The sequence below is a fragment of the Miniopterus natalensis genome, chromosome 15, assembly GCF_054644295.1.
Source record: "Miniopterus natalensis isolate mMinNat1 chromosome 15, mMinNat1.hap1, whole genome shotgun sequence".
Classification (NCBI taxonomy): Eukaryota; Metazoa; Chordata; class Mammalia; order Chiroptera; family Miniopteridae; genus Miniopterus; species Miniopterus natalensis.
This window is the reverse complement of record NC_142095.1, coordinates 37,757,508-37,779,410: the sequence shown is the minus strand read 5'-3', so window position 1 is coordinate 37,779,410 and position 21,903 is coordinate 37,757,508. Positions and strand designations below refer to the sequence as shown.

At 43.5% G+C, this 21,903-nt stretch overlaps 1 protein-coding gene across 1 annotated transcript in view; it reads right to left on the bottom strand.

Annotated features, from left to right (window-relative positions):
- The window catches only part of CACNA2D3 (calcium voltage-gated channel auxiliary subunit alpha2delta 3), a 556,479-nt gene extending 536,626 nt beyond the window's left edge, over positions 1 to 19,853 (bottom strand). Inside the window, exons 1-2 of the mRNA XM_087825134.1 lie at positions 19,830 to 19,853; positions 5,279 to 5,338 (exon numbers count right to left, since the gene is read on the bottom strand). Coding sequence (XP_087681260.1) covers positions 5,279 to 5,338; positions 19,830 to 19,853 — 84 coding nt within the window. The remainder of the gene's footprint in view (positions 1 to 5,278; positions 5,339 to 19,829) is intronic.
- Between the last annotated feature and the right edge of the window lie 2,050 nt (positions 19,854 to 21,903).

The window sequence follows — 21,903 nt, the reverse complement described above, 5'->3', positions numbered from 1 at the left end:
CTCTAAAGCCGATGTGGGGCTCCTGAGCCTCCCCTCTCCCTGCCCTGGGTCTCCTTTACCTCAAACCTCCCAGGCAACAGGCAGCAGTGAGGAGGGGGAGGAAGGCCACCCAGCGAGTGTCACAGCCATCCATGCCATCTCCGAGCTTTCTCAGCAGCAGCCCCTCTGCATCCCTTTCATGCCAATCCCCGCCCCCCCGCCCCGACTCCAACTCTGGAATCAGGCCCCTGTGCTTGCAAGATGGGCAAGGGCAGCTTGGGGAGGACAGGAGGGGTCAGGGCACTGCATCCCCAGTTCCCTTCCGCTCTCACACTTCTGTTACCCCTCTGAAGGTCACCAGGGTTTTTTTTTCCTATCACTTACAAAACAACAAAGAAAAATATATTACAGAGAACTCTGAAATGGAAAAGGCTTCCACAGGATAACCCTTCAAAACCACTTTTTTTTTTCCCACTGTGCACCAGCGCTGCACAATTGGCACTTATTTGAGACAGATTTCAAAGTAAATATGTTTGTGGTTCATAGATAAGCAAGTTTTTAGCAAACCGTCAAAAAGGCTTTTTTTCTTCTTCATTGCTGGTGGAAAAACCCAAAACACAAGAGTAAGTTGGGGGGAAGACAGTCTCTCTGAGTTATACTACATGTGTAGGCCTAGTTTTCTGGAAATTCATCAGCAGATAGGATAATCAGGGCTAGGATCCGCTCTCCCCGCACCCTGCCCCGGGCCCAAGTTAGATTTTGCCATCGAAATAATGAGGGAGGCCTAGCCGGTGTGGTTCAGTGGACTGAGCGTCATCCTGTGCACCAACAGGTCCCTGGTTCGATTCCTGGTCAGGGTACATGCCTGGGTTGCGGCCTCGATCCCCAGTAGGGGGTGTGAGGAGGCAGCTGATCCATGTTTGCGCTCACATTGGTGTTTCTCTCACTCTCCCTTCCTCTCTCTCTAAAGTCAATAAAAATATATCTTTAAAATAATAATGAGGGTGAAACACTAAAATAATCACACATGATAAAGAGAGCTTTTTTAAAGCTCTGTTTTTATTATAATCATTCATCTCGTATGTGCTTTACATTAAAAACCTATGTTAAATTCAAAACATAAAATAACAAAGGGAAGATGTCATTTTCACAAGGCCTCTGTTTACATTCATTATAACTGAAAATTGCCCTAACAGGGACATCAGGAAATAAAGAACAAAACCCCGAGAAGGCCCATCTAGTCCATCATAAAGGGGGACAGGCCAGAGGCTGCAGTGTCACCAGCACCCACACAAGCTTTGTAGCCAGCAAAGGCCGGCAGCCCTGCGTCCTGCGAAGGATGCTGCACTGTGGGCTGTTCAACAAACGTTGCATTTTGCTTTTGCCCAAAACAGTTTTTGTTAGGACCTAACAATCTAATGCTGTATTTAGGGACCTTACAAAAGGGACTGCCAACTTCAAGGCCATATACCCCTGGGGAAAGAGTTAAAACTCTGGAGGGACAAATAAAAAATAAAATTCTGACAATAAAGGAGGAATAACTTTCTTGTGATAACTTTTGATGGTTCTACCAATGAAAAACAAATTCTTCAATTTTAAAGCACTTGGATGGTGCAATGGTGCAAAGACTCCAAGCTGAAGTAAACGAACAGGCACATCCATCATCTCTTTGCATTTTGGAGAGCACAGGGGCTAAGACTATATAACTTGAAGCTACACAGTTTAGGAAATTTTTTTTAAAAATTTATTTTTTTTTTCTAAAGGAAAAAAGACTCCCAGCTCCCTCTGCTCTTCCTGAGCTAACAGTGCGAGGACCTCCTCAGCATTATTTCACGGTGAGCAGATGGTCGTCTGAAATGTTTTGGATAAAAACAATCCACTGGCAGGGGTTGCCAAGAGGTCAGCGGAACCCAGATTAACAATTGATCAGCTCTAATGGACCATGGTAGTAATAAACTCAGAGCCCGTACACAGACCTGCTACCCCAGGAATAGCAATGGGGCTGACACCCAACTGCTAACAGACGTGTGCTTAATAGCATCGCTGCTCTGCAGCCCCGAAACGTTCCCCCAAGTCGACAGGCATTCTTCAGTGCGCATCCATGCTCTCCAAGGCCAATGTCACAGGTTTCCACGAAAGCGCAGGCGCTTCACTCTCACCCACGGAAGATTTCACGGAGGTCTGAGGTCTGGACAGTGAATTTCAACATCTGCTCTTGTGTTCAGACCACAACTATAGCCTCTGATGTTTCTCGTGTACTCACACAAAACCGCTAACTGGGGAGGAAGACCTGGGCTCCGCATTCTTGTTCTCAAGAGAGCAAAAGCTGTAACACTCCAGAGGCTCATTTTTTTGCAGGAGAGACGCCGATGCTGCCTTCGTGTCTGCAGCACCACATCTGGCCAGGAATCGCTGTGCTGCCCCAGGGTTTCCCCATGAGGCTTCAGTAACAGGAAGGAAGTCAGGACACTCTTGGGACATGACAGCAGCTCCAGAGGGACAAAGAAGCGCGGCTCGAGGTCAGTCATGCTAAAACACAGGACAGTTTTCCTCTGCGGGAGGGTAAAAATCCCCTCGCCAACTAAAGCATTCCTGCCCTTGCCCACCTGCCTTTACTAGACAGCTGATCACAGAATAAAACTGACCAGATGAGCCATAAACACATTTTACGAAACAGTCCTGGCTTCCAAAAATCTTCTTTGCCCTCCTGCAAACTCATTCCTTCCAATTGGACCCATGGATCCAGATGTTTAGTCCAGAAAAACCCAAGAACAAGGACATTCGCTGACATAAACACAATACAAGGGTCAAAATCAGGAAAGACAACATTGATGTAATATTATTACGTAATTTGCAGTCAATATTCAAATCTTTGTTTCTGGTTCAGGATCCAGTTTAGGATCTCACGTGGCATTCAGGGGTCATGTGTCTTTAATGTTCTTTAGTCTGGGACAAGTCCTCAAAGTTTCTTTGTCTTGCTTGACCTTGACTTTTTTGAACTGTCCAGCCAGTTATTTTGTGAAATGTCCCTTAATCCAGATTCCTCTGATGTTTTATCATGATTAGATTCAGGTTACACCTTTTGAACACACTGTGAGAGAATTCTACATAAGCGACCTTGTATTCGTCCTGGTCATCACACCTGGAGGTTCTTGATGTCACTGTCTCATCAATGATGATATTAACTTTGGTTACCTGTTCAAGATAGTGTCTGCCAGTTTTACCCATAATAAAGTTGCTATCTGTAATTAATAAGTAGTTTGTGGATAGATGCTTTAAGACTATCAATGTCCTGTTCTTGGTTAAATTTTACCTGCTAGCTTTAGCATCCATTGAAGATTCCTATCTGAATCAATTAATAACCATAATTTTCTAACTCCATCATTTCTTCTATATTTATTAGTTGGCACTCCACTGTAAGAGCTCCCCTTCTCATTTATTTATGTATTTATTTTTTCATCTATCTGTTTGTTTATTATCAGAGTGGACTCATGGATTCTTATTTTATTCAAAGTTATGATCTAAGTTGATTTGAGTTGAGCTTCTGTCACTTAGTACCAGAATGTTCCTGGAAAAGGCTTCAGGAGCTCCTGAGGAGAGGGAGACAATTTCCCTTGGCAGCACTGTCAGGGGGTCCGTATAATCATCACACTTACAAAGGTGCTTCCTGAGGCTTCTGTTAAATCCCTCTGGCCACTCTAGGAAGTCCAGACCCTCTGAAGAGCAGGCATAAAAGGCCAATGTGACCAGCGAATGGCCCCTGGACCTCCCTGGAGCCACCACAAGGCTGTGGCTACATACAGGAAGCGAGATGTTTCCTGCTAGATTCAGCGACTTCTCTGCTCCTGCTCTTGCAGCTCTGCTCAAAGAGCCGGGCTGGCTTCCCTGCCCTTCTCCTAACATTCCCAACAGTGCCCAGAACGTCTCCACCTCCCCCTATGACTTCTTGTGCTTAGCTATACTGCTGGCTCTACTTACTTCACATATTGGTTATTATGCCTGAAAACAACACCTAGATGGTAGGTTTCACATTTTCTGCTTCCCCTCCAGACCTATTCTTCACCCCTCTCCACCCTGTGCAATGCCTCAGGGGGCGGAATCGAATCAACTACACCAACATTGGGTTTAGCCAATGGTGGGCACCAGCAAGAGATTAGAAGGCTAGAGAATGTTATTGGGCTATCTTCCCCCCAAAACTGCCAGATCACCATGGCTGCACCCCTCTATCAAGTACCCTTTCCATATAGCTACTCTCCCTGGCTACTGGAAACCACTCCATCCCTTGGCTCCTCTAGGCCAGGAGTGTGGCTTGCCCTGGGGTACAACACTATCTCTGGTTGGTGTCATTTATCACACATTTGTAAATATTCCCTTTATTAAACTTTCCTCAATTACCTTGTTCGAGTGTTCATTCTTTTACCCACAAGGCAAAAAGAAAAAATGTAGACAGTAATGAGGAAAAGAGGTGCATGGGACAGAGATACGGCCAAAGACTATCTTAGGCATCACCATCTTTTCTTGCTCTTAAAGATTTATGCGTGTCTTTATCTTTTCCATATAAATGAAAACAGTAAAATTAACACTATTTCCTAATTGTGACCACATGCCACTAAAAGAGTTATGTTCTATCAAAACAGAGACTTAAGGATTAAGATTCACTTCCTGTTTTTCTAGCAATAGGAAAGGTGACACAACTCAGAATTACAATACAGATAAAATTTCCTCCAGGGGGTACCCAAGGGAACCTCCAAGTATTATTCGATTCACTTGTTGCCTTTTACTATGTTTTCTCTCTACAAGACAACATCAAAAGCTTTCTCAACTGGACACAGGGATGCCATGATCAGATATGAGATCCGCTACAAGGAATTTATTAAGTGGGCATTCAAATCCCATTATCTCTGAATGATGTAATTTTTAAATATAATTAACAGTCAATTCAACATTACATCAATCACAACGTTGCTTTCAATCACTTAAAATGCAGCCAGGGAAGTGTCTATATTCTGTTATCTTAGCAGTTTACCATTAACAGCTCAGGTGATTATTGTCAGTGGGATGATTAAATCCCCCAGAACTGGGGAGGAACTCATCAAAATCTGGTTATATGCATGAGCGAGTGGTATCACCCACTGCAACTCTCATGGTGGACAATAGTTGAGGATCGCTATCCTGCCTTATCAAAAAATAGGCACATTTATTCCAACTTCGTACCATCCTCTCAAAGCCTTTCTTTCCCAACCACTGAAACCTGGCAGCACACACAGAAAACAATTTAACTCAAACTATAATCACTCACCTGCAAGTCTGCATCAAATTCATGCTTCAGGTGTGCTTCTTCCGCAGCCTCCACCAGACGCTGAAAAGACAGAAAGCAACACGAAGGATTACAAGTGTGCCCGGACCCCATTCCAACAGCATGAGAAGGCTGAGTTTCCTCCACTGCCCCCAAATGTCAGATTCTATCGTGGCATGCTCATGGTGACTCGCGCCTTCGCTCCCATGAAACTGAAAATATTAACATCAGCGCCAAAATCTAGTTTTTGCCTTCATTATTCAACCATCACTCTTCCAACAAATATTTATTGTTCCATGGTATAAAGGCACACATGTTCTGCACTCATTTTTGTAACAAAGACACTGGCCCTCGAGGCCTGATATGGACTCCAACACCTACCTAGAAGAGTGCACTCCTTAGGCAGAGAAGGCCTTAGTCAAGATTTATTGAGCTGAACTGACTTCAACTCTAAGTGGACTAACTTCCCTGATGCTTTGGAAAACACTACTTATTTTCACTGCCTGACTTATTCAAGGTCAACTCTTTCTGCACCCAGTTCTGGTATGTAATTATCAGGTGACAGTTATTTGAACTTTATGGTATATCAATGCCATTTTGACAATCTGCACCCCAATAAAAAAGTCACTGAAATTAAATCAATAAGCAGTACCCATAAAATACACAATTATTCTTCTTGGCCAACTAAATTCAACCAATTCATATTCTTATAAAACAACTCAGTAGAGTTCCATTCAACAATTATTCAACAACCAAAACTGTTTTACTTTAATTTGACTTGGCCAATAAGTTATTTCCCACCATGAAAGTTTAGGCCAGAAGATTTTGCAGAAAACTCATTTAGTTAAATAACATTTCATTGAACTAAGAGCAAAACTTTTAGATACAAATAAAAATCCAACCATTTCTGGTTTTCCCATGGCTTATCTCACTGCCTTTAACTTGCTTTTTCTTGACATAGTACAAACCTGAATTTAAAAGACCATGTTCCAAAAAATGGTGACATTAGTATTAATGATCATTAGCATTAATGATCACAAATCTACAGACAAATGTTCCATGAATAATTATTAAATTGGACATAGAAATGAAGAGGCTGAATGTGTTTGGGTAACTTTGGTCTCCAGTATGGAGCACTAAAGCCCTCCCTCTGCATAGCAGCATACAAAGAAAGAGATAGGCCAGCCAGAGACAGTGCTGCCTGAAGACAGGAACCTGGGAGGGCTGGCAAATCTGGCTCCCCACACTCCCTTCAGATGGTCAGGAAGGGACTTCTCCTTCTCTGGTCAATCAAAGAACAGACCCCAGGAAACATGACAGAGCTGGAGACAGAAGACCCAGTTCTAAGTCTCTCCATGAGGCAACCCAATTGTGAGATCTTGGGCAAGTGCCTTCCCCTCTCTGGGCCTCGTTTCTTTATCCTATGCACAGGAAAAGGGGATCCCAGAGTAGTGGTTCTCAGAGTGTCTTCCCCCGTTGGCAGCATCAGTTTCACCTGAGAGTTTGTTAGAAATGCACACTCCCAGGCTCCATCCCAGTCCTGCAGAATCAGAAGCTCTAGAGGCAGCCTGGCAATCTGTTTCCACAAGCTCTGCAGGGGATTCTGATGCCACAAGTGTTTGAGAACCACCGGCTAAAAGCACCACTTATCCTAGACCTTACCTCATCCCTGATGCTTTGCTTAATGAGCTCAACCCATCCTCCAAGGTTTCTCAACTCTCATTTATCTTTTTAAAACCTGTGTACATCTGTACTTTCACCACTAGACATAAAATACTTTATAGAAGAGAGGCATAAAATAGAGGGTGAGAAACAGAGAGAAAGAAAAAGGAGAGACGCAGTCTATGTAGATTGGCCATGTTGGCCCCAAGCTAACACTGGGTCAGCTGTCAATGGGCCATGGTCTTCTTGGAATCACCCCAGTCAATGAAGCTTGTCGGCCTCCTGGGATCACAAGATACAATTTATAAATGCATCGATGTGGACCCAGAGAGATGAGTGACAGGCAGTGATATAACAAATCAATGTGTTCGTGAGGGCTTATTCTTTTAATCTTTGTAACGGATTTAAAACTTATATGCATGTATCATAAAATCAGTTGTGTGTATAAACATTATGCATGTCTGAACATTTACATTATCAAAAAGTCATGCATTTTGATTATGTATTTACTTAAACACAGAGAAGTTGTTTTTCATAATGTCTAAGCATTCTGAGAATCCAGAAAGGTCCATAAAATGTGCAAATGATCAAAAGAAAGGAACAAACTAATTTCACAATGACCAAGACAATACTGAAAAAAAAAGTGAAGAATTGGAAATGCAAAAAAAATAAACACAAAAGCAGTGTAGGACCAACAAATAAGAGAACAAGATGGAAATGATAGGCAAATAGAAATTATGAAAGAGCATAGCATAAAATGTATTTCATATATAACATTTAATTTATATTTGTGTGTATGTGTGTTTATCATACACACCACATAACATGTTCAACTATAACATAACATGAAATGTATTTCAACCACAAATATTGCAATTCAGATTAGCCAGAATACTGCTCTAGGTGTGGAGCAGTGAGTACATGAGAATCTGAACCCTGCTGGCCAGTTTTTATATTCATTTTCAAGTTAAAGTTGCTGTATGCCTTGTTAACTTAATTTATTTCACACACTGCTTGTTTCCACAAAGGTATTTCCCATCACGCTCACTGCAAAGCTTCAGGAAACAAGATTCAGAAAAAGATAGTCAACTAGTAGCTATGCATATAGTTGTTCCATGTGTAAAATGTAAGTACTCAGGACCAGAAAGAACTCTGAAAGGATATACACCCTTTATGCAATCAACCACGGGGTTGTCCCTGATGCCAATGCCAGGTTTACATTTTATGAGAGAATTCAGGGAGGAAACCCCAAGAATAGGCTCAGCTGTTATGCGCAATAGTAATGACAAGCAGTACATCGAGAGCTACGTGCCTTTTGAAAAGAACAGAAGATAGATCTTTCCTCTGAAACACTCTTATAAAGATAAATGAGTTAAAAAAAATAGTATCTAAGAAGAAAATTATGTGCCATAAATTTGCCTAAAACAGAGTCCTGAGGACAGAGGTTTCTACTGTTAATAAAATAAAAAATAAATTGAATTATCATTTTAAAAAATCAAGATGCCCTGGCCAGATAGCACAGTTGGTTACAGTGTTTTCCCGATACGCCAAGGTTGTGAGTTCAAGCCCCAGTCAAGGCACATATAAGAATCAACCAATTAATGCATAAATGGGTGGAACAACAAACCTCCCTCTCTCTCTCTCTCTCTCTCTTTTTTTCTCTCCCTTCCTCTCTGTCTAAAATCATTTAAAAAACACTTTTTTAAAAATCAAGACAACTCAACTTTCAACTCTGATGCTTGCCAGTAAAAAATAGCCTATAATGTTCTCTTTTCTGCACAAATATCCCTATCATCTAATTCAAATTAAGTATCTTTTAAAAATAAGTTTGATTATCACCTGCAGGTAATAAAAAACAATTTAAATGCACTAACATTTTAGTTATTCTATAAAAAGCTGCCACTGAGCCTGAGGAAAACTGTTACTTTATTATATCTATTAGAAAGGCAGTGTGTTTTTAATAATAATAAGTTAATTTTCTCTTGTATGAATCCCTCTTTGGATCTGCAGATGGGATTATAGAATTGCGACTGTGGTTTTTAATTAAAACTGAACCCTGGAAATAAAAATGGCTTTGAAGACTAGTATTGAACACTGAGCTCTGAGGGAAGGAAAAACAGAAGTTATGTCTACAGGTTCCCTCCCCCCCTTTAATGTCAAATTCTCTCCTCTCTCTTTAATGCTGAAACATGTCCTTACTCTATAAAAATGATCATATACAGGAATATACACCCTGGAATTGGAACAAAGCACCTAAACCCAAAAACCCTGTAATTTATGAGTCAATGAACATTTCACTGACTTTTATATTTCTAAGTTACTCCTCCCTTTTAGTGAAATAAATACAAACAAAAGCTACCTTTATAAATAGCAAATGCTAGAAGTCATGGACCCTGGATAGTATTTATAGTTATGGTGAAGCAAAATTGCCAAGGGGAGCAGAGCAGCAGGGATATTAAAGCATCTCATTTGAAATCGCATCTAATTTCTTGTTACAAGGACACCACGTTACCTCTACAACACTGCAGAATGCAGTCTCCCTTCTCCCCCCCAAACACTGAAATCAAGACGAAGGTTAATGTCACAGAGGTCAAGCTTTCTGTCATGGTCCAGCAGGGGGAAATAGGACACCGAGTCAAGGTAAGAATTGGATCAGAAGAAAATGGTTTTCTGTTCTGTTTGTATTTCATCTTTTTGTTCCTGGTCGTCGTGGCTTATGAGCAGAAAGGATGGGGAGAGATGTGCAGTGAGCGTGGGGAGGGAAAGGAAAATGGACTCACACAACCAAAGTGACTACTGCTGGGATCCTACTGATTCCATTAGGACGAGCGAATTGTGTACAAATGAGAAAATTTTAAATTAAAAATCCTTAAAGTTGAGGGGGGAGCTTCATTATGGACAAAACTCTTAAAGCAACACAAGTATTAAAACCAAAAGTAAGGTGTTTTTATTTCTCACGCTAAAGCAAAAAGGCGTTGGCTTGTAAATGCAGTTATAATGGAATATTAGAAGATTTCAAAGCACTTAATATGTTTAGTGGTTTTCATTTAATGTTTTGCAACAACACATTTAATACTCATACCCGGGTTTTTATTGTCATTTTTTTCCCTAGGATGAATGCACAATTGTTTCTCAAATACTGTTTAACTCAACTAAGGGGATTCTAAGAAAAATCTATAATCATTAACATGGATTTAAGCTGCAGTGATTATTAGCTTAGAGCTAGTTTTTGATTTTTTTTTTTTTTTTTTATTGGTTTCAGAGAGAGGAAGGGAGAGGGAGAGAGTAGAAACATCAATGATGAGAGAGTCATTGATCGGCTGCCTCCTGCACGCCCCCGACTGGGGATCAAGCCTGCAACCCAGGCATGTGCCCTGACCGGGAATCGAACCCCGATCTCCTGGATCCTAGGTCGACGCTCAACCGCTGAGCCATGCTGGTCGGGCTGGAGCTAGTTTTTGAATTGTCATTAATACCAAATCAATAAGAGCTAAATGTGTAGAAAAACAACGAAAATAATTGATTAAAGAGAAGTAAAAATTACCACCGCAACCACAGCCAGCGTGGCCCGTTCTTCTTTTCCTCACGCTAGATTTAGTGGCTTTTGTTGTAAGGACTAGAGTTGAATGGAAAGAGAGCTACAACCAGTGTGGACATGGGGCTGATGCTCTCCGAGGGCCGCAGTTCCCGGCAGGCCCGAACTCTGTGTGCTGACCGTCCGCAGAGGTGAGGCCCGAGGAAGCCCATATCCTCTCTAAAGGCACAGGTTTCAAACTCAGACGATCTCAAAACCTGAATGAAAAATCTTCATCCTCACTAAACACCAAGCAGCACATCAAAAGTCTTCTCCGGGAATCTGGACAAAATGAGACTGATTTGTTCCCAGGACTAATTTCAAACATTCCTCTCTCATATAAAGGTCAGAAAACAATAGTTTAAGAACTATTAAGTTAAAAGACAAAACAGTATTATGTTCAAATTTACATGTTCATTCTTCTGTCACTGAGACCCCTTCCCTGTGCTCTGGAGAGAGTTTCTGTCACTCTGTAAGAGCGTGGATTAATCTTTGCTGCTTTTGTTGCCGGAGTTATCTGAAGACGATTTCCCAAAGTGTGGGACCTGTACCCCTGTGAGACACGAAACAACATGAGGTGGTTTACAGAAGGCCGAGGGACACGCATGAGGAAAGCAGCTATTTCACATGAAGGGGTAAACAACAAAGAATGCTGACAGTAGGCCAGGAAGCTTCCCAGCAGTGACACGGAGGCTGAGCCCTGTGGGAGAGTGGGAGGTTTTTCCAGAAGGAAAGATGCAGAAAGATCGGTCCAGTCTATAGAAACATTGTAAACAAGGTTTTGGAGGCAAGAAAAAGTTCTGGGGACAGCTGGATCTCAAAGTCCTACCTGGAGTCCACATCATTGACTGGGTGACCGTCAGGCAATTAACCAGGGCAAAAGGAATAATCCAGAGAGATGGGCAGGATTAGACAAGAAGAAATCCAAGGCACTTTCCCTCCCACCCTGAAACACTAAACTGTCGACATGAGAGCTTGAGGATCTTCAGTAATCCTTACTGATACAAATGTTTTTACTTTTCAATTCCACTCGAAATGGCACATATAATTCACCAACCATCAAGATGATCATTTCTTCGGATAAAAACAGCTTTTAAGGAGCCTTCATTATTTCTTTGTTCCTTCAGAAGAAACAAGCTTTGCTGCACACGAATGGACATTTTGTATAAAATGACCTTCTGCCTGAAAGCTGCAAAGACTGCTTCTGCTTTAAAAAAGGCAAACATTGCACAGTGGATAATAAAAGCTAATCTGCGAAGTTCCCAGAGCAAACGCATCTCGTGTGTGCGTGCGAAGCGACACCAGGCTTTGTCAAGACAAAAATAAGCCCGGAGTCTACATCAGAAGAGACGATCACAATCGATAACAAATTATCTTTGTTTCCTCAGGAGATATCTGTTATCAAATTGAGGCTGATTAAATTAATACCTGTTATCAACAGGAATGGCCTATTTCCAAACCAAAGCCATCTTGCTCTACATCTAAGGCTGCATTCACCAAAGTGCAACATTTGCAAAGCTGCTGAAGATGGAAACAGCCGAACTTTGCTCAAATGGCTGCCCAAGGGCTAACGCAGCTGGGGAGGAGACAGGAAGAGAAGTCAACCTTGTATGTCAGCCCAAGTGATTTTTGCCAGTGAGCCAGCATTTTAAGAATGGTCTTCTGCTTGGTAACCCTCTGGGAATGGTTGAGAGCTGATTACCAAAATCAAGGCTATGTAACCGTAAACCTTAGAAAGCCCGCTCAGGGCCCTTCAGTTCTCACATGGCTGAACTAGTTCCTTTGTGGGAGATAGAACTGTCATTAATTTCCCAAGGGGACAGTCCAGGGCGAACAGGACTATGACATCATGTCAGTTGGAGGGTAGATGTTTGTTTTACACGCTGGAAACCATCTACCACTGAGGGCTCTGATAGCAGTGGATAAAATTCTGTTCCTGCCCTGTATTACATCCCTCCCAGCACCTACTCAAGGTTTTGAAGGGAAGCCGGAATGGTAGAGCTTTGAAGGCACTGTCCAACTAGCTAAAGAACATGGGAGCATCTGCCTAAAACAAGATAGGCCGCACGAGATGAGGCACAGCCAAGTTAAGATGGTGATAGTCTCAGTGACAAAGTCTGACCTACAGACAGTTTCCATTCCTGGTGGTAGCAACACAGTTCCATCACTTTTGTTCAATTTACTTTAATAAGTATTTGTTGAGAAACAAGTAACCAGAACAATAACAAGAACTGAGTGGGCCACCAAGAAATTGATGACTTCGCCTCGGCCCTCAGGAAGCTTTTGGTCTTTCGAGAATTATGGCCCCATAGAACCAGACCAGTCCCAGAGTCTGAAGACAAGGGTTGCGAAGCCATCCTACTCATTAGCTGCTCCACTCCAGGAAAATCTTCTCTTCTCTGAGCCTAGACTGTCTCATCTGATGAATTAAAAGTATCATCTTTGGTTGATGCTCCTGTGTGTGAATTTGATGAACATACACACAAAACATTTCCTCCGGGATTCCGCACAAGTGTGAGATATTATTATGATGGGGCCGGGAAGAGACAGCATTTTCAGGCACAGCACAGCTTGACTGGAACAGGAAACCTGACAAAGTCTGTGCCTCCCACACTTGGCTCTCATGTGGGGAGAACTTGGAAGAACTCCTCAAGTTCACAGTTACAGGGAGGTTATGTGAAAGTTAATTCTGCTGCCAAGGATAGGGCTCCAAGCCGTGTGTTCTCAAACACGAGGCTGAGCACCTGCTCCGTAAGGACTGGCTTGCGGAATCCACCACTCTCTTTCTCAGCTTCAGCAGCAAAATCTGTGATCAGTGAGGCTGAAAATGGACTGAGGCAAAGGCCTGTATCGCAGGTTTGACTGATGTCCTCAGAATGGCGCAAACACAGAAAGGAAGCTATTTGCCAACACAAGCTCCTTTGATGGATGGCACTGTGAGACGGCGAGTGTGGCAGGACGGCGAGTGTGGCAGGATGGTGACTGTGGCAGGACGGCGAGTGTGGCAGGACGGCGAGTGTGGCAGGACGGCGAGTGTGGCAGGGCGGCGAGTGTGGCAGGATGGTGAGTGTGGCAGGATGGCGAGTGTGGCAGGACGGCGAGTGTGGCAGGACGGTGAGTGTGGCAGGACGGCGAGTGTGGCAGGGCGGCGAGTGTGGCAGGATGGTGAGTGTGGCAGGATGGCGAGTGTGGCAGGACGGCGAGTGTGGCAGGACGGCGAGTGTGGCAGGATGGCGAGTGTGGCAGGATGGTAGGTCTGCCAGGCAGCTCCCAGCCCCTGGGCCCAACCATGGCCAGGAAAGGGAAAATTACCTTTCTAATTGATCATGGAAAAACGAGAAACAATTTCCATGTCCATTCAGACTTGACTTCCTCAAGATGGATTTTTATGTAAACCTGATGCAGGGAAAACACCATTTCCTTTTCTTCTTGCCTCCTCTCCATCCGTCGATGCTGACCAAGCAACTTCAGCTTGGGAGGGAACACACCTTGTTGGGTCAGAGAGCAGGCCCTGGGGTTAGACAAGCTGACTGAATCTTGGCTCCAGCTACTTAACGAGAATGCTCTGGGCAAAAGTTCTTAATACACAGTAAATGTCCATTAGTGCTAGCTCTCGTTATTGCCGATGATGATGACACTGGTGGTGATGATGATGAAGCATGTGAGAAGAATTCTGCTAGAGGCTTGGGCCAGGAAGATGACCAACGGTCCATAGTTTAGCTGGGAGCAGAAGAAATTAGACAATGTGGCATGACCTATACTAGGAGGTGACATAAGGCAAGAAAAGCAAACAATTACTGGGTCTCGCACTTCCTATCCTAGTGCCAACTGTTCCAAGTGCTTCAGTCAATTAACCCAGGTAATCCTCACAACCGTACTATAAAGCCACGCACAGCTATCATCACAAGGTATACATGGGGAAACCAAAGGGCAGAGAGGTTCAAGTGTGATGAAAACTCAAAGCAGGGGGCCAACGCCTCTGCCAGGGCATGGGGCACTGGTGTAGAGATGGTTTCATAAAGGCTGTGACAGTGCCTGAGTTATAGGATGAGCAGAAGTCAACCAAGTGACCCAGAGAAATGATGGAAGAATGAACAGCGAAGGCTCCAAGGCAGGAGTCTCATGCGTCTAGAGAGTGGCAATGGGGACAGTCAGTGGTGTTGGAGGAAAGGGTGCAAAAAAGCAGGCAAGTGAGGTTCAGGTGAGCAAGGGCAATGAGCACAGTGGGGGGTGGGGGGTGAAGAGGTCTGGTTGGGCATAAAAGCAACATGATCAGTTCTGAAATTTAAGTCATCTTTAAATTAATCTGGTAGCTGTGTTGAAAAATAAATTAGAAGGTGATGGACCTGAAACAGAGAGACTGTAGCAGGGAAACCACTTGCTTTAATGTCACTTATTCCACAAATATCTCAATCCATCAGCAAGTCCTGTAGGTTCTCCCTACAAAATAGGCCCATGTTTTACCACTTTTATCATGACCTCCCCTGATAAAACCCTAATCAAAGCCACAGTTTATCTTTTTCCTGGAAACCCCAGCCTCCTAACAGGTCTCCAGCTTCTTCTCCGTGACTTACAGTCAATTCTTTACACAGTTGCCAGACAGAGCCTTTTAAGAATGATTCTGATGACATCTTTCCCTGTTGAAACCCTCCAGTCACTTCCCATTCATCATGACCATGACCTACAGGCCCTTCATGATCTGACCCTGCATCCTCAGCTCCACCTCCTCCCCTACTGGCCCCAGACTCCCAGCCATCTTTCTGACCCCAGGCCACCACATTCTTATCTCTGTTACTCTTGCTGTTCTCTTGGCCTAGAATGTTCTTTTCCTAGATCCTCAGGTGTCTGCCTCCTCATCATTCTGCCACTCAAAGACTCCTCCTTAGAGATACGTCGAATCCCCACCCCAACTCCAATGAAATGGTGACTCGACTCATGCTAAAATAGTATGGAGAACATGGCCAGTGCTCAAAATACAGCTCTGGGTCAAATTAAATATCTATTAATCCTATTGTGTGTGTTCCAGGGACTGTATTTGGCTGGGAATATAAAGTTTATAAGACACAGCTGCTTCCTTTGAGGACGTTACAGTCTAGGGCAGGAATGAGACAAATAGGCCACCACAACTCAATGTGACCAAGATTTCAATAGGAGAAAGCAAGAGATGCTATGGACATCCACCGAGGGATCAATTAGACCAGGCTTAGGGGTACAAGGAGGCTTCTCGACTATGTTGAGACCTGAATGGCAAGAGCTAGCTCAGAAAACAAAGGAAGGACATTTCAGGATGCCAGTGACAGGTCCTAAGGCAACAGAGAACATGATACATCCGGGCAATTACAGGTATTTCAGTGTATGGGGGTATACAGAGGAGGGATTGATTGCATGGGGGTGGAGGTAGCGAGAAAGAAGGCCAGGAAGTTTTAAGCAGCTTAATATTACTGAAGTTATCTAGACCTTTTAAATTATCAAAAGGTGATCCAAGGCAATAAAGAGAAGACTGTAGAGAAGGCAAGCTGAAGCTATTTAGGAAAGAGGGTCTGCAAGACTCAGAGGCAAACAGGGCTGAGGCAGAGTAGCGGTCATTAGCTTTGGTGCCATTAGCCACTACTCAGTACTGCCCCCATGAGATATCCATGGTCAGAGAGGGAGCTGGAGTTCAGGAGAACATGTGAGAAAAGAAGGGCAGGCGGGAGCTGCAAAATATCCCAGTAAGACTGAGTAACACGGTGACAGAAAATGTGGTGACTAAGGGTGTGTTTTGGGTGGAGGCTGTTGATCCTCGGCACCACCTACAATGTCCCTCCTATGGCAGGGCTGGAAGCCTGAGGACTACATGGTCCAGATCTCCTTGCCAGCAGGGCTTCAGGCTAGATTCCTGAGAGATGTGAAGGCAAGAGGAGGAAACGCTGATATTCTTCAGCTGAAGCAATGGGCAAGTAACTTGGGCATCTGCAGATGGCAGACATCGTTAGCCAGCGTCATCCAGATGCCCTCCTGAGAATTACCCTCTGGGCCTGCAGACAGCTGAGGCCACTGGTGGTGGCTCCCTGTGACCAGGGCACTTCCTGAGTCTATGATCTTGGGCAGCAGCTCCCCTGACTCTTGTGCCCCCAGTTCTTCTATCAAGTAACCTTTTAATTCTCTACATTAAATCCCTGCCTACTTGGTATACTACAGGGTTTTGTGGTTTTCTCATCAAACCTGACTGGGTGAGCCAGAGGGTGACTGTGTAAGGCCCTTTCAGAGCAGAGGTAGGGGCAAGGGCCAGAGTGCAGAGAGCAGAGAAGTGGGAGCGAGGGAAGTTTGGGAAAATAAATCTAAACTCCTATATCAAAAAACTCAGAAGAGAGGGACAGAGGGAGGGAGAAAGGGAGGGAGGGAGGAATGGAGGAAGGAGAGATTTGGGCCATGGCAGGAAGGGAATGCAGAGTGAAGAAAGCTTTAAGATGAAAACATGTCCTTTAACAAAAGCAGTAATAAGAACTGTTCTCGGAAGCTGCCTGCAGATCCAGCTCAGGACAGCCCTAGGGTCCTTCCCAGGAGCTAGAAAGCCAGTGGGCTCAGGTCTCTAATTCAAAGGGCCTTAAAGTTGGACTCTCCACATTATCTCTGAAAGAGATTACACATATAACCACAGAGAAACCATAGCACTGGAAGGAAAACTTGCTTAAAGATGCATCCCTTTCCTGAACCATGCGACGGCCCATGCCGCACGATCATTTCTCTTACAGTATCTTTAATTTTCCCGGAAAGAGCTCAATTATATTGTGTAGGCACTCTTTAGTGAAAAGCAGCAATTTTTAATGTAAATATTTAAAATATGTCACAATTGTCAACTATGTTTTGTCATTTCTTCATTTCATAACATACTAGGATCCTTGAAAAACAAAAAATTCAAATGGCCTGGGTCACGCATAACTTTTGAAGGGCTCTGAGAAATAGGACCAAGCTGGCTTTTACTCCTCTTAGGCAGCGATTCTGAACTTTTTCCATCTCATGACACACATAAACCAATCACTAAAATTCTGTGGCACACTAAAAGATATATTTTTCGCCGATATGACCAAAAAATGGGCATAATTTTGATCCACTCATACCAAATGGCTATTGTGTTGGCTGTTGTAGTTTTTATAGGACAATCTAAGGGAAAGAGGCCAGTGGTCCCGACTAGACAGTCAGGTGCCGCATGTTTTAAACATTCTTGCGGCAGACCAGTGTACAGTGGCATACAGCTTGAAAATCGCTGGTCTAAGGTAAGGTCAAGCAAACACATGTACTTGGTGTGAAGCTTATTTCAAACGAAACCAAGGAGGAATAATAAAAAATAAGACTGTCTCCAGAATCTCGGTCCCCACAGAGTTTACCCAGGTCCCTTGTCCAAAGTCCTCAGAACAGGCCCTCTTCTCGCAGTGTAGGAATAAAATCCTGAAGCCAGCACCTCTGAACCTCACTGACACGCTCATGAGAAATGACAGCTTCCACTCGAAACGTGGGGTGGGAGGGAACCAGCGCTCGTGAACTGTGCCATGTGCGTGAGCTCATGAGTCTGCAGGTTACTGCGCAGCCCAAGGGGCTGGCCCTGAGTTACAAGTGTGCCTTAAACTCATTTTTTATTTTTCTCTTCTATTTCTTATATTTCTTCCCTTGCATTCAAGACATGCCATTTTCACCCTCTGGAACCAGACTTAACATTTTTAAATTTCCGAGGAAGAGAAGCTAGCTTAAAGGATAAACTGCCTGCCCCTTTTTAATGCCCAGGTAATGAACTGAAATTACACAGGTTTGAATTGTGATGGAAAGTTATTCACAGACTTTATTCTGTCAGCCTCCACTCTTTCTCCTCTGTCAACTCTTAATTAGAACTTTATTTCAAAATGACAATGAAATAAGCAGATATATGAGCACATGCTAGTGGTAAAAGACTTGAGGATTATTTTTAATGAAGTAAAGACAGAGCTAATGAAAGCCTAAATCCATTTTGCATAAAAGTAAACTAAGAGTAAAAACGTAACTCCCCTAGGTCCCTACACAGTGTCTCATGGTGCGCCAGGCCTGCTCTCACCGCCCGTGCCTGCGGTGTGCACCCCTGTGCCCCCCGATGCTCTTACAGGACCAAACACCACAGTCCTCATTTCAGCACAGCCGCCGACACCCCTCGCTCCCCTGTCTGCCAACACCCGCACCCTCCTTTTACTGTGAAACAGACTCAGAGAAGTAGTAAATTATAGAAAACTGCCATTTGGTGAATCAAAAGCAGTTGAATATCAGCAATGCTACATAGTTTGAGCAAATTCATAAAATATATTTGGACTTTGATGGATTTTAAATTCCCTTTAATATTCCAAAGGAGCTAAATGAGTCTGAGCAAATTAAACGTCTTAGGAAGATGAAGAAGATGGGAATGGACATGACCAAGGCCCTTCCCATGCCAGGAAGTTTACAAAGGTCTGTCCGTTTCAGCGGTATATAAGCCCTTGCAGAGCCACCAGGTCCCCACTGCACGGGTGAGAGTCTCAAAGTGACCCAGCAACTGACTTATGGGGTTAAGAATGGAACTCAGGACGTTGTCACTTAGTTAAATTGTTATGAAGACTCAAACCACAGATGCCAGCATAGATGTGCTCTGGAGTGACACAGGCCCTTGAAACCACAGCCACTAGCAGCTGCCTCAACTAGTCCTTAAGTCAAGATACTTAAATCCAACATGCAAATAAACTGAGGCTGTGCTGTCTTTTTTTTTTTTTTTTTTTTAATGTATCTTTATTGATTTCAGAGAAAGGAAAGGAGAGGGAGAGAGAGATAGAAACAGCAATAATGAGAGTAATTGATCAGCTGCCTCCTGCACGCCCCCTGCTGGGGATCGAGCCTGCAACCCGGGCATGTGCCCTGCCCGGGAATCAAACCACGATCTTCTGGGTCCTAGGTCAACGCTCAACCTGAGCCATGCCCAGCCGGGCGAGGCTATGCTATCTTGATCGAAGCCTGCAAATCATGAGTACTATGCTTTAAAACTTTAAAGCCACGTGTAAATTGAGGGGCAAAGGGCTGGACTGGAGGAGACTATGCATTCTAGTATCTTTCACACTGCGTGGGAAAGCATGCCAAGGGAAAAGCAGACTGATGTTCTGGTCACAACTTTCCATTCACCTGCCAAAGGAAAAGCAGGCTGATGCTCTGGTCACAACTTTCTTCCTGTCCTAAAGGCATGGATGAAAATCTACCTTTGAAGAAAATGAAAACAATCTGAAGGCTGATGATTGTCTAGTATCTCTCACTGCCAAGCTGTCCTCCCTATCGGGCCGGAAAACCACTTACAGAACGTCCTGTCTCCATCTCCATGGCGACAGGAGGTTGGCACAAGAATCAAGACACCAAACATTTACTTGTGATGTGCTGGGAGAGGCGGCAGCCTTATGTGTTCTGACAGCAGCTCCTCAGCAGCATCCTTTAGGTCAAGTCCCACTCTAGCCCCAGGAGGAGCCAAGCACAGCCAACTCAGTAGCAACAGAGCACATCAGCAGGGACACAGACAGCAAGCGAGGGAAGAAATGCATTAGATCACATCAGGTAAACAAGGCGACATGGTAGACAGTGAAAAGGACCCGCATGTTTGGGCGCTCAGGAAAGGAATCCCTGCATCTAAAAACTAGAAGGAGCCCGGAGGTTATCTGGAAGAAGAGCTTTCTGGCAAGAAGAAGTACAAAGGCCCTGAGGTGCTGGCTACTAGAACCAAACACAGGTCTCCAGACAATACCTGAAGCCCTTGGTCCAGGTATACGATGAGAGTTCAGAATTATTTGGATTTTAGAAAGGTAAAATGAAGCCTGTATCACATATTTATTACAAAGCATCCCCAGTGAGGGCTAGGGCAGCACCCCATAATCAAATATTAATACTTCTGTAGTAAGACATGTGATTATTCAGTTAATTAAAATGACTGTTATACGTACGAACAGGTCAGTTTAGGTCAGGCTTTTTAACCAAATGAGTTATGAAAAAAATTTTCAATTTTTGGAGCTTTCTAGGTTTCAAAATTACAGAATGGGCTTTTGAACCTACTGGGGCTTGAAAAAATTTTAATTGATAGAAGTTTCTCAATTTTATGTTTGTCGGCCACAAAGTTTTCTCAGCTCTTTGGCTTAGCTACCACCTGGGCCAGTGAATCACGAAATTAAATGAGTAACAACAGGTCAAATAACTGGCAAGTGATGAGGGGGCACACACCTGATGAGCACCAATGACCACATCACGGGGACACGTGCACCACCCGGGACACCTACTAAAGTCATCGAAGTGTACACGGAAAATGGTGACTTGTATTGGATGTTATATGCCAATAAAGTTGTCAGAAAAAATATCAATGGGAGAAACTCAGAAATGTGAATTAATGGACCAGTTTTCAATTGCAGAAACTCACTTATGAATAACGTGGTCCTATTTTCCCACAGTAAAAGTATTCCGAGTACTGTAAAGTGATACAGCCGCTTTGGGAAACAATCAGGCACTTCCTCAAAAGGTTAAGCATGTGAACTAGTAAGTTCACTCCTAGGTATACATGCAAAAAATGAAAACCTGCGCCCGCACAGAAACTTATACGCAAATGTCCGTAGCTGTGTTAGTCATAAGAGCCCAAAAGTGGAAACCACCCAAATGTCCATCAACTGACAAATGGATAAACAAAACGTAGCACATCCATACAATGGAGCATTATTTGGCAATAAAAAGGTACGAAGTACTGACACATGCTGCCCCATGGGTGAAGCTTGAGGACATTATATTAAGTGAAAGAAGTCAGTCACAAAAGACCACATACTGTATGATTTTGTGTATATGAAACAACCAAAAGAGGCAAAGCCATGAAAACAGAAAGTAGATGAGTAAATGTCCAGGGCTGGGGAGAGGGATAAGATTGGGGGGTAATGGCTAAAATAATGGGTTTCTTTTTGGGGTGATGAAACTATTCTAAGATTAACTGTCATGATGGTTGTACAACTGTAAATACACTAAAAAACACTGAGTGTATACTTCAAGGGCGCAAATTATATTTCAATAAAACGGTTACCCCAAAAAAGTGTCTTCATTATATGAGGATGAAATTAAATATGTATCATTGTCTCCTGTTCCTAAAGTGTACAGTGACTCCGCAGTGCCAACTCAGCAAGTACAGCCTGTCTTCATGGAGTGTGACCTGGTGACCACCAATCACCATCAACAGTGGGAAGTTCTCATCTCCCAACTGTGAGCTGGCAAGGTCTGTGCAGCAATTTAAATCTGCTTTAAAGACTGACTCACTTTGTTCTTAATTAGGATCTCTGATGTGCCTTTAGCACAACCCATTTCAGATTAACTAGCGGAATTATTGTCATTTGCAATACTGTGATGAGAAACA